Here is a 13838-nt window from a genome sequence, read left to right as displayed (position 1 = left end):
GATATGTCAAATGTCACAATAGTATTTTCATATAAAAAGAACTAAAATTGGAAAATAAATAGCCAAAATTTTTAAAAAAAATGAAAAATACCACAATAAAAATCACTTTTATAAATATAAAGCAAAAAAAAAAAAAAAAACCATTTTCCCTAAATTATTTTCCTCATCTCTAGTGAGTATATACTTCCCATGGCACCCCATGTAGCTAGAGCAGCCAACAGAGTGGGTCATTGAATCGTTACAGCCAGCCCAAGGCTCTGGAATAAAATTAAGCAATCACTTTTCAATTTTTTTTTCTTAAACTAAATTTGTAAATAATTTATTACATATTTTATTATTTACACACACACATAGGGGTGTGCATTCGGTCGGTTCGGTCACCGACCGAACCGAATTGCCAATAACCGAACCGAATTTTATTTTGATAACCGAACTAACCGAATTAGTTTTAATAACCGATCATAAATTAACCGAATTAAAATCGGTTAACCGAATTAACCGAATTTTTTTAAAAAAATAAAATTAATATAAAAACATTAAAAATATTATAAATTATATAATAAATCTATTTTTTTTAAAAAAAATAATCTATTATTCGGTTAATTCGTTTAACCGAACTTTTTTTTACGAAAACCGAAACCGAACCGAATTAACCGATTTTTTTAAACTTTCAAAACCGAATTTCCGAAATAACCGAACCGAATTTCTCAATTGACTCGGTTCGGTCGGTTATTTCGGTTTAACCGAGATTTTGCTCACCCCTACACACACAGAGACATATACATCCTCATACACATGCATATTTGTATGTATGTATCATGTGGCATACATAAATATATACATCTCTACTCAATATAATGAATAAGTTCCTTGTGCGCGGTGAGCACGGGTCTAGCCACTGCTGGTTGGTCAGGTTACCATGATTTACCTCCTCTCACATACCCGTCGGGCAGGGTGTGAGGGGCGCCCGGGGTGAGCGATTTCACCTTTTGGAATAATATAATGAATAAGTGATATTTATGGTCATAAAAAAATAATATTTAAGAAAATTAAATTATAAATCTCTTTGTCTAGTTCTACGTCGTAGATTTGATTTAGTCCAACCACATAAACATTCATCAAGAGAGATGACGCAATTGCTGTTATTGATCGAAAATAATACATAAAATTCAAAAGATTCAGTTTGAAAGAATCTCATGAGAAATTGAAGCTACGCTGACAATCTATCCCATACGAATCAAATCGTCAACAAGTAAGCTTCAAATTCGCCCAATAGCACAAAATTATATAGGATAGAGTACGACGTGGACGGATTTATCATCCTTTCGAAGTGCTGATATAGTTCGGAAACGTTTATAATATTCATATATGAGAGACGAGTCAACCCTACCGATATTCACAATTAAAAGTAATACTCTTAGCATAAAAAGTAATATTTTTTTTCATGGATTGCCCAAAAAAGATATCTGTCTCATAAAATACGACATGTGAGATCGTCTCACACAAGTTTTTGCCTAAGGAAATAATTGGAAAAGTGTACGAGTTTATTAATCGAAACTTCTTCGATTTTTTAAATATTTATTTTGTTTACAAGCCCATCAAAATTAAATGCAAAACTCTAGTTGATCAAAATGAAGCCAAGATTAATTATAATATGAAACTTGTTGAAAGATTAATTACTGTGATTTTGAAATGAAACGCCACACGCAATTTGAAATGGGTACAAATTTTTAAATGTAGAGATATATAAAATAAACAATTTTTTATTATATATATTTCCTAATTTAAATTTATGTAAGTTTCTGTTTGATTTGCAATTATTAAAATTTTGATTTTTGTTCTTTATATTTTCCCCCATAATTCATTGCTATGAAATATTTATAACTTTATCGTTTACTCACTATTGTTTTGACTATTTGCCCGAAAATTAAAATTTTTTATATGGAATAACATGGAAAAATTGCAAAATTGGTCCTTCAAGTTGGCTTAATTTAGATTTTGGTTATCTAAATAGTGAAATTTGTGTTTTAGAAACAATTTTGCTTCTTATGGTAGGGTTTATTCCTTTTTTATTATGTCTTGCTAGTATTCCGATTTGAAAAAAAGGATTAGACAAAAGGATTGCCCAAGAAAATGTCTTTGTGTCATTGATTATCGACTATATCTAACCAAAAAAAATTAAATTTTATCTATTATATTATAAATTATATAAATTATATAATTTATAAATTTGGAATGCATTTGTAAATTAATATATATGTTGGTCTGTATGTTTTAAAACAATAAATTCATAAAAAATTTTAAAATGTAATGTTTTTTCGGTATAAAATGGTATATACCGATACCGTACCGAAATCTAGGTATACCGTACAATTTCAATATAATCGGTATGTTAGTTATATTTACCGAAATTTTCGGTACGGTATATTGTATATAATATTTGGTACGGTACAATATATCACTCAACAGAAGTAACCGTGATTCATAAATTTGGTCTTAAATAATCCAAAACAAAACCATGAACATAATAAAAGTTCTCATATAAAAAATTTCTGAGTGAGTCTCATGTGAGACCGTCTCACGGATCTTAATCTGTTAGACGGGTCAACTCTACCCATATTCACAATAAGAAGTAATACTCTTAGCATAAAAAATAATAATTTTTCATGGAAGACCCAAATAAGAGATCTGTCTCACAAATATGACCCGTGAAACTGTCTCATACAAGTTTTTGCCAATATTTTTTTAGGAATTCTCCATGTCAAATTTTACTAATTAAAAGAAAATTTAAAAAATTTACTTTCAAATAAAAAAATATAAAAAAAAGGAAAAAAAAATTGGTAAGAGGAGGACACCGAGACTAGAAGCTAACACATATGGCTTCTTCTAGCTCGATTCTTTAAATATTGAGCACCAAATAATTAAATCGGGTTTAATTTTTAAACCAATCGGAAGACACTCAAAATAATCTTTGTAGAAACCGATTAAACATTTTGGTAAAGTAATTAAAACATATGGAAGTTGAATGTATAAAAATGTTTTTGGTCTAAACGTTTTATCAAACACTTGGTATGCAGTATTTTTGGTATTTAAATATGCATAAAATACTTCAACAATGCATCTTAAAAACAGTAACAATAATAAATAAATAAACACGAATTTGTTTATGATGTTCTGAGATTAACAACTCATATGTCACATCTTCTTTCCCTAAAGAAGGAGGCACCTCCTTGTATAAATCCATTTTTACTTAGGAATTATCCATTGTTTAATCGAAACTCCTAGCACATTCTCGATTGTGGATCGCAAGCTTATAATCCGCACGATGTTTAACGTCTCTTATGCAAATAATACGTATACAATATTTTATTTCTTTTTGTGAAAATTCACTCATCTAAACTTTGAAGTTCAAATCCATGTATATGTGTGCGTGATTGTGTGTGAGGGTTTTTACAGTATATGTGTATATCAAATGTATCCTGACACATGAGCTTGCTCTCATTTTAATTAATTTCTTCATGTAGGCTGCTCATACTTTGTATCTTCTTCTAAATGTCCCATTTGATCTTCAAGGTGTTGTATTTATAGGCTCCAAAAAGTATATATACCTTAGACATAAGAATATGAGTATTTGGAAAGATTCTGTAAAGTTTCTGATATTAAAACGATCATTTACACCTTGTTGGGTGTTTTTCCCGAGCTTGACTTATTTTGAGGTCCGCTTTCAATTTGTCTTGTAAGCTAGACTAATCATTTAGTTGGATTCGTCACCTAAACCCAAACTGATGAGGTATGCCGAAATCATCTCAACATAAGCAAAACTAATATTTTCACAATCATTTATCAGCATCTTAAACTTTGATTCATACTTTGACTTGTGAATATGATTTGTAAATAAACCTTTTGGCTTCATAACGCATGCTGAATTGTTCTATTTGGATAATCGAGCTGATCAGGATACCAAATAATGTAACAGCACATGCTCAACTGATTGTTGTTTTCGTTACAATCAGTTTGATATTGCAACAATTAGTTTGCTTAGATAACATCCAATTTAACCCGACTAAAGTGAAATACCACTTGTTTGAAATTGAGTTTTTTGTCCATTCAATTTAGCGGCTAGTTATTTTCATCATTGAGATGTGAGATATCATTGAAACGTTGTAACTTCTCATATTTTTAGTTTGACTAAATTCGAGTTTCAGTTTCCATCTTTAGTTAACAACTTCACATTTGAGTAAATATGCTAGAAACATAATAACAAGTTTGTTATCATCAAAATCAAACTTGTTAAAGTTTCTAAATTCAGCAATCTCCCTTTTTTGATGATCACAAAACTTATATAAACATTGATTTCAACTAATATTTTTCTCTCCTTTTTGTGTGAAAGAAAAATTCATATTTTCAAAACAATTTAAACACAAAGTTTTTATCCCCTTCTATATTTAAAATCAATATCTCCTTTAAATTATAATGAGTTATCCCCCTATATTTCTGAAATTTTGAAATTTATATAAGTAGATGGAAGTCAAAATTCTTCATAGTCTATTTTCTGCAGCAAGACATATGTCTCGATTTTAATGAATAAACTGCTTTTCCTCTAACATTACTAGGTTTCAAATTTTATACCACTGCAATTTTCTATAAGGTTGCGTTTGGTTGGAAGGATAGGATAAACTAATAATTAGTATGTAAATGATAAAGAAAATAATTGTGATAGAATTGTAATATATGATGTAAAATAATATTATGTTTGGTAAGATTTTTAAGTGTAGGATAATTTTGAATTTTTTGATGAAAAGACGAAATTGCCCTTCCCCTTCGTGACGGCGACAGTGGCGGCCGGCGGCCGGCGGAAATGGTCGACCGGAAAGGTCAACAGGTGAGATGGCCTGAAACGGCTGCCGGAAACTTACCGACGGATTCTCAAAAACCGTCGCTCATAGCGACAGATTGTTAGCGATGGTTTTGAGAAAACAATCCGTCGCTCATAGCGACGGTTTTTGAGAAACCGTCGCCGATCTTGTTTTGAATTATTTTAATTACTAAAAATTAGACATTTAACGACGTTTTTTAAACACACCGTCGCTAATGGCGACGTTTTATAAACAAACCGTCGCTAATAGCGACGGTGTTTTGACAAACCTTTCTACACAAACCGTCGTTAATAGCGACGGTGTTTTGACAAACCGTCGCTCGTCGCTGGTCGGCCGGTGCTCACCGCGGTCGGCGGTCCGTCTGTGGTTGGCCGGCGGCGGTCGTGGAGGCGGTGGTCGGTGGCGGGAAATGGTGGTGAGTTTGAATTTAGAAGAAGGGTAAAATCGGAAAAATAGGAGGTATTAAGAGTGGGATAAATAATCCTAGGGGGTGAGGAGGTATTATTTTAACCTACCTAATATAACCTAATCATACCTAGGAGGGATAAGATAGGTTTATTTAAAATTGAACCAAACACTTGATTGGGCCGGATAAATTAGTCTATCCCTCCTAATCCCTCAAACCAAACGGGGTGTAAGTATAGTTTGCAACGCAAAAAATAGTTTGTCATTTCGACACTCGAGCAAGGTGTTACGAAATTTTTCCCCTTAATAATACAAGCTGCTGGAAAATTAAATTTGACATATATATGTTAAAAAATATGAAATTTCGAATTTTAAAGATCAAAAGCAATTTCAAATACTCTTTCAGGAAAAATCGGCTCTGATACCACTTGCTATAATCGATTGGAGAATAATCGTTGAGCTACAATAACTCAGTTCTTGAAATTTTGTACACCGAAAAATTAAATCGAGCTTGATTTTGAAATCGAGGGGAAGACACTCAAAATTAACTTTCACATAAACTGATTAAATATTTTAGTAAAGAACTTAAAATATACGTAATCGGAATGTGTAAGAACGTTGTTTGTTGAAGCATTTTATCAAAAAATTGGTATGCGATATTTTGATATTTGAAATACACATAAAATAATTCAATGATACATCTTAAAAAAGTATTAATAAATAAATACGACAAATAAAAATATATGAATTTGTTTATGGATGTTCGAAGATTAACAACACATATGTTATCCCTTCTTCTCCAAAGGAATGATTCATTAGAAGACTTGTATATAAATCCTTGGAAAAAAAATTCAACTTTAGACTTGCATAGTCGAAACTCCTAACACACTCTCGATTGTAATCCACAACCTGACAATTTGCATAATGCTTAACATCTCTTATACAAAAACTACAAACATGATTTTTAATGTTTTTTGTGTGAAGACTCACTCATCTAAACTTTAAAGCTCAACTCCTATGTATATGTACGAGTGATTGTGTGTGATGATTTTTACAATGTATGTATATATCAAATGTATAATCAGACTTGAGCTTGCCCTCATTCTAGCTAATTTCTTTACGTAAGCTATCCATATGTTGAATCTCTTTCTACGTCTTATATTTGATCTTCAAGATGTTGTATTTCCAAGCTCCAATAATTATATATACGTTAGACACAAGAATATGACTGTTTGGAAAGATTCTAGATAGTTTCTGACATTAAAAATGTAGTGACCCGTTCCAGAATCACCTACTAATCAAAAACTAAGCATGCAATTAACCTAATCAATTATAATCAGAGAAAACAGCGGAAATATGGCCAACAACAATAGTTATACAACCCAATCGAAATCGAAGTCTAGACTAACTCAAAATGAAATATCCAGTACAACCATATCGAATCAAATGGAAAACACTGAAAACTAAACCAACCAGCTACTCAACGCCCTCCTCCTGCTCCTCCTGAGCCATCCAACCTGAGGCCTGCCCCGTGGGAATGGGGTGTCCAAGAATAAACAAAACCGAGGACGTGAGCGATAAGAACGCCCAGTACAAAAGTATGAGTATACAAACCTATAAGAAATGCACATGCTATGATATGATACCAGGGTAGTCAAGAAACAGGAATCACAAAGGATCTCAAAATGCTCAGTCTAGAGGCGCCAAGTGGATAGTGCCGCGCGGTCCAACCTCTGGGTCACTGCATCCACTACAAGACAGACGTGGACCTAAAATGTCCCGGACCACCGAAGCCCTCCCGACCCGTCGGCCACTGTGTACTCTCGGTGTCCATGCGTCCACAAGACAGGGCTGAGCGGCCCCAAGATATAGCTTATCTCGAAAGAGATACAGCTCAACAGTAAAGGCTATCTCGAAGGAGATACGGCTCAACATGATATGCAATATGCATCATAACTCGTGACATAATAGCATGCATCATATGACATATAACAATGCAGCAAATACTCATGCAACACATATAAGAATGTATACTCAACCAGGATATCTCGGATAGTACTTTCGTACCTCTATCACAGCAAGCCTAGCCTTACGCAACACCGCTAATCAAGTCTAACCCAAGCCTACGCATCAAAAGCATACTCAATCAATACTACCATGCTCGACTAGCAAAACCAGTACTCCCTAGTACTACCAAAGGTTTAGGGTTTACCTTCGTCCGTCGACAGCCCTTTGATGTCGATTGCCTTGAAACTCAGGCGCCGCTACGCTACTACTCCTGGCAGCTCTTGGCTATCGCTCGACCACAAACTAACCCTAGAAACCTTCCAAATCCTCTCAACTATGAGGCAAAATCATGAATTGGCAAGTCACAAATGAGAAATCCGAGCACTATTTATAGGCCATGTTCGGATCCTCCGAACAACACTTCGGAACGTCCGAACGCTACGTGTCCATTGGCTCTTGACAGCTCATGATCGGATCCTCCGATCATACACTTCGGACCGTCCGAACATGCATGGAAAATGACGTGTCGATCAACACTTGACACCTATAATCGGATTCACCGAACTACACTTCGGATCGTCCGAACTCTTCGGTGCTTCCGAACCCTCTTCGGTCCGTCCGATCATGACCATAGCCAAAATTACACCTTAAACCTTCTTAATCACCATTACTCCGTTAATTACCCAATTTGGAATTCGGGCTACTACAAAAAAGGTCATTTCCGTCTTGCTGGAAGCTTTTCCCGAGCTTGACTGATTTTGATGTTCACTGTCTGTTAGACTCGTCAGCTAGACTGATCATTCAGTTGGACTCGTCAACTAGTCTGAACCAAACTGATGAGGTCTGCTGAAATCAGTGCAAAACTAGTAGTTTCATCGTTATTTATCATTATCTAAACTTCGATTCAGACTTGACTTGTAAATAGATTTGTAGATAATAATATTAGCTTCATAACGCATAATAAATAGTTCCATATGGATAACCGAGCCGATCAAACTGACCAAAATAGCGTAATTACTCATGCCCGACTTATTGTTATTTCATTGCAATTAGTTTGGTCTTACAACCATCATTTGTCTAGATAATATCTGATTTAGCTCAACTGACGTAAATTACGACTTGCCACAAATTGAGTTTTTTGTTAATTCATTGTGGCGAGTAGTCATTTTCTTCACCTGAGCCGTAAGATATAAATGCAACTCGCCGTATTTTCAGTTTTGGTTAAATTCGAGTTTCAACTTCCATCTTGAGTTAATAACTTAATACTTAAGTAAATATATTAGAAATATAATAAGTAGTTTTGTTATTTTAAAAATCAAAATTTCTAGATTTTCTAAACCAAAAAATCGACTTTTAACCCTCTCATGTTAATTACTCATAGTCTTGTTGTGACAAATTACTAGATGACTGCCCTTTTTTCTTGATCATAGTTTTTTTTTAAAAAAAATTCTGTGATAAATAACAAATATATTATTTTTTCGTGAGTTTGAAATCAAGTAGACACATATTTCCCTTATGGTCACGTTTTATTGCGATATCTATGATTATTGTTCAGGTGTCTTTGGATTAAATTGTGTTCAATGCTTTTTATTTCTTTTCTTTCCCTCGACCAAATTCCTACAATAAAAATAAAAAATAAAATTAAGTTCCACCTGAATAAATATTTAAAAAATATTTTTATAAAAAATGTGTTTTACACAAAAGTTTTAAAAGTTGTTTTAAATATGAATATGTGTTTAAACAAATATTCTATAAAAATAATTTTTATAGTTAAAAATAAATAAGAAGATGTTTGGTCAACGATTCTATAAAACTGTGTAATTGTAATTTTCTATTTTTCCCTTTTTTTTCTTGTTTGTGATTTATCACTCGTTTAACCCACATTTTTTATTTTAAAAACATAAAAAAATACATCTAAATTATTCTTTAAAATTATACTTGAAGAACGATTTAAAAAAAAATCATAAAATTTTCACAAAAATCTTGTCAAAACACATACTTTAAATATATTTTTCACTTATAAAAAATTAAAAACATTTTAGAGTGTTTGTTGTTTAGTCCTTCCAAACCAGAAACCACCCTTCCCTTATCTCATGTCCTTTTCCATTTCCTTTTAATTCATATATTTATTATTGTTCAACAAGAATATTATGAGATTTAAGAAAACGATCTTCCATGAAGTTTCAAGTTTATTTTTTCCTCAATTAACATCGGTTTTATCTTCGTTTTCATTGTGTGAGACGGTCTCACGGGTCATATTTGTGAGACGGATCTCTTATTTGGGTCATCCATGAAAAATTATTACTTTTTATGCTAAGAGTATTACTTTCTATTGTGAATATGGGTATGGTTGACCCGTCTCACATATTATGATCCATGAGACGGTCTTACATGAGACTCACTCTTAAATTATTGTAGTTGGTTCATAGGAATCACACATGTGAAATTTAATTTGCGAGCTTGTTATGACTTATTAAGTTCTCATAATGGTTGCCAAAGATGTTACATATATCAACTCTGTTTGGACAAACACTTGAGATATTTTTTTATTTATAAGCAAATTTTTTTTTTAAATGTGTTTGAATAATATTTTTGTAAAATGTTTTTGAAAAATACAAGTATACTTCTAAAAAAAAAACTGAAAAGTGTTTTTTTTTTTATGTTTTTATAATTTAAAAAATGGGTAACACGAAAATTTAATTTTTTTATATAATAGTTATCCACAAAAAAACTTGATAATTATTTTTAATTATAAAATAATTGTTTTAAAAATAGTTGTTCAAACACTTTTTCAACTTTAAAAACGTTTTTATAAAATAATTATTCACACATATTTATTTTTAAAACAGTTTTTAAAATTTTTATATTTTTTTGTAAAAAACATTTTCAACAGTTTTTAAAATAGTTGTCCATACATTATTCCAACTCCTTTTTATAAAATAGTTATCCAAACACATTTATTTTTAAAACAATTTTTTAAAAATTCTATAAAAATCTTATAAAAACCATTTTTATAAAAACGTTAAAAAATATTTGTCCAAAATTAACAATAGGTTCTTGCTTGCATGCCCGTAGAATATTCATCAATTAACATGTGTGCGGGACCGATGTCACAATCTCCCTCCATAGAATATTAGACTAAATGAGAGATCTTACAGTTTGATTAGTATGGCATTAAGGAACAATCCAATGGGGATTCCATTAAAATAGTTGACGACTGAACTAATTTCGCGACGACTGAACTAATTTCGCGTTCTTGGGATAACAAATCACCAAACAAAAACTGCTTACAACTACATAAGCATAGATCTTCATGAGAGAAGTGTGCTTGGACAGGACAGAATAGTCAAAACCATTACAGTATCTCCCATTTTTGCTCCAGCGAGGTGGTGATCATAGATATGCAGTATGCAGCGCTCAACGGAAAGGAAGAAACTGCGAGAAGCCATCGCCTTGTAAGAAAACATAGAAGTAGAGAAACAAAAAACATAAAATGATACCTAATAAGTCTAGAGTTACATTTGGATCAAAGGATTTGTGGGAAATATTTCAAATGAATCTACTATACAGGAATTCGAAACTCATTACATGGATTAATAGACAAGTTAAAAATACAAAAGGGGGGATTTCAAAAGCATCCAAACAAGTCGGGATGATTTCAAAGCTCGGATTTGAAATCCTATCATCCAAATACACCTTAGATGGCTTCTGAATCACACGAGTCGTTTAAACTTGTGCCAATAGCTTCTACATTGCAGGAATTTGGGTGTTCCAAATACTTAAGATTCGGCTAGCCAGTGATATGCATTATCTAAAACATCACCATCAAAGATGCTCAAAAGGGAAACAAATACAAGATTTTTTGGATGTCTCTCAAAGTAATATCTCCTCTATCGGTAACGACTTGACCTCTGGCCCATTAACATCCAAGAACAACTAACAGGGACAGCTTGAATAGTATACACTTAAAATAAAATAAGAAGCTTCCGAATTGCAAATAAATGGAGGTTTATGCTCAATAATATCATAGTACAGAGGAACTTAAACTTGACTTACTTGAAATATAATCCTCTACATAATCTTTTTCAATTTTCCCGTGGGCCATTGCCCCAACCTGTACATAAACCATTTCAACTAAGCAAGCAATTCGTCCCAGTAAAAATATTCAGCACATTGTGAGCAATTCTCGAGCATACCACAAAAACAAGGTCCAGCTCACGGTTGACAGTACCAACATAATCATGAATGTTAACCAGTTTTTCTGAACTGTGTGAGAAGCCTGCTCAAGAAAATCGCTAGTCATTTTTCATGGCCACTAAAAAACAATAAACAAGAATAAATAGTGAAGTATAAGTTACCAATTTTACGAGATTTTATCGGTAAGTACTGGGTGACGGGGTTCTTGATGACACGCAAAAGTTTTTCCCCCTTGCCAGCTGCAGTAATATGCAGCTTTTGTAGAAGTTGCACTGCAATATCGTAGTTAAGAATAAAATTAAAAATCACAATAGAAAGCGAGTGTACAAATCGCACTGTAAAGTTCTTGTCACATTCAGCCAACTCACCCATGAGACCAGAGAATCGCTTATATGTCCTCGGCATACGAGCATGAGGTTTGATTTGAAAAAGAATACCTTCTTGTGTCTTCACATATAAAGCTTTCAAACGTCCTACTTTGTTCACACGACTGTCCAGAATTGTTTGGATTGCCTAAAGTTCCAAACATGTTGAAGCTGCATATCAGTACCAGGACATTGTCCACAAATGAAAGCACTTACGTCCAATACGAGTAAAACCATACTCATTATGAAAGCATCATAAAGGCACTGAGGATGCAAGAAGATAAAAATCACCAGTCACTCTTAATCCTATGTGACGTGCATGATTGGATGAACGACAATTTTCACAATGCGTCACCTTAGCTATAATTATAACAAAGCACACATCAACATACATGACTGAGGGTGTGGGTGTAATGCAAAGCTGTTCATGGCTGGAACTTGTAATCAGTTGATGTATCACTCCCTTTTACTAGTTTACAAGATGACAGATTCATAGTGCTGAAATATCACCTCACATGATCCATAGAAATGACAGTTTTCAACAACTAAGCCACATATAATGATGTTAACACCCTATGCTCTAGCGACGTACAAAACACAGGAATATAGTCTGATAGACTTTCATATATGTCATACACAAGTTTTTCATACATCATTCTTGATCCAACATACGGAACAAATGCACAGTTAGTAAAGACACAATTTCCACATAATGAAGACAGTAAAAGTTCTCATCAAATATCATCACAGACCTGAAATGCAATATCAGGTCGATACTCTGCCGGGTTCCGCTTATTCTTCAACAAATAATTAGCATGCTCATCCGAACTCAAAAGCTGATAGTTCTACAAATCAAAAGCCAAGTGCGACATGCATTAACAAAAATAACAGTAAATCTCTGACAACATTACCGCAGTTTCAAAAATGTTCATCTTTTCTTCCAGAACTTACCTTACCAACTTTGGCAATTTCCAGTGATGCCTTCTCGAGGATAAAAATTACCCCAGGCTTATTCTCTGATTCAACAGGGACAATTGGAATTCCAGGCATTTCATCAATCAAATTTTCACTATTGGGTTCCACGGCTTCCGTTTTCTGCTTCTTTGGCAGCTGCAGGGATTCATCTTCATCCAACGGCCCGGGTTCTTCTCCTGGATCGTACTTCTCTTTCTTCGTCTTTCTCTTCTGCCCTTTCACTTTATAAGTTCGCACCATTTTCGTGGAGCCTAATTTGATAAAATAATCTGTGGAAATTTAAACATTTTCTCGAGACGAAGCTATTACACAATTGAAGTTGAAATTAAAATCAGACTACAAAAGGTCAACATCAGGGCTATACTTCGACTAACCAGAAAAAATATCACAACTCTTGAAATTTAACATAGTAACACATCAAGACATAGAGTCGATTATATATGTGCGAGTACAAAACGAATTCCAACCGCTGCTAACTATCAATGTAACTTGCTAACTGTTAGTTTAACTCTAATGACATATTGTACGCTGCTAACACCATGAATTCGGTAATGGGTTTAAACTGAGCAACAGCAACAACCCCAAATTTTCATTTCAGTGTAAAACACTTCAAGAATTCAAATACGTAGTGTATTCTGCTCCGATTCCTCTATTCGATTATGGACTCAAATTATTTCCAGATGCCAATAAAAATCCGAAACAAAACAGGACAAAATCAACGTGCATTAAAGAACAAGATGGAACAGAAAGATCTCACCTTTCCAAAATCTCTGCCAGTTTTCGTGGTAGGGCGAATGATTGCGGGTGGAGATTTTGAAAGGAGCAAGGCCTCGGGTGTGTCGAAATGGGCCAACCTAATCTTTTTGCAAAAGGGTTTGGCCTTTGGGCTCTATACTCCTTGGCTTTTTATTTTTGAAAAGGAAATAAAAAAATATCATTAATATCCTGAAAAAATAAAAAAATTATGCAAAAATTAAATAATAAATAAATTAAACAAGAAATCGTTGGAGTA

At 33.3% G+C, this 13838-nt stretch overlaps 1 protein-coding gene across 2 annotated transcripts; it reads right to left on the bottom strand.

The window, feature by feature from the left end:
• Positions 1–10397: 10397 nt before the first annotated feature.
• LOC140828144 (uncharacterized) lies at positions 10398–13706 on the bottom strand. 2 transcript variants are annotated; one of them, XM_073191139.1, is made up of 8 exons: positions 13584–13706; positions 12803–13077; positions 12604–12696; positions 11855–11999; positions 11648–11758; positions 11486–11568; positions 11346–11403; positions 10398–10724 (listed from the first exon to the last, which is right to left on the bottom strand). In XM_073191139.1, the coding sequence occupies exons 2-8, from the start codon at positions 13064–13066 to the stop codon at positions 10645–10647; spliced, it is 834 nt and encodes a 277-aa protein (XP_073047240.1). In that variant the 5' UTR covers positions 13067–13077; positions 13584–13706; the 3' UTR covers positions 10398–10644. The 2 variants fall into 2 exon arrangements, with proteins under 2 accessions (XP_073047240.1, XP_073047233.1); XM_073191132.1 differs by having other exon boundaries at positions 12803–13095; positions 13584–13675.
• Between the last annotated feature and the right edge of the window lie 132 nt (positions 13707–13838).

This window comes from Primulina eburnea, chromosome 1, assembly GCF_022965805.1.
Source record: "Primulina eburnea isolate SZY01 chromosome 1, ASM2296580v1, whole genome shotgun sequence".
In the NCBI taxonomy this organism is placed as follows: domain Eukaryota; kingdom Viridiplantae; phylum Streptophyta; class Magnoliopsida; order Lamiales; family Gesneriaceae; genus Primulina; species Primulina eburnea.
This window is presented reverse-complemented; position numbering and strand designations above follow the sequence as displayed.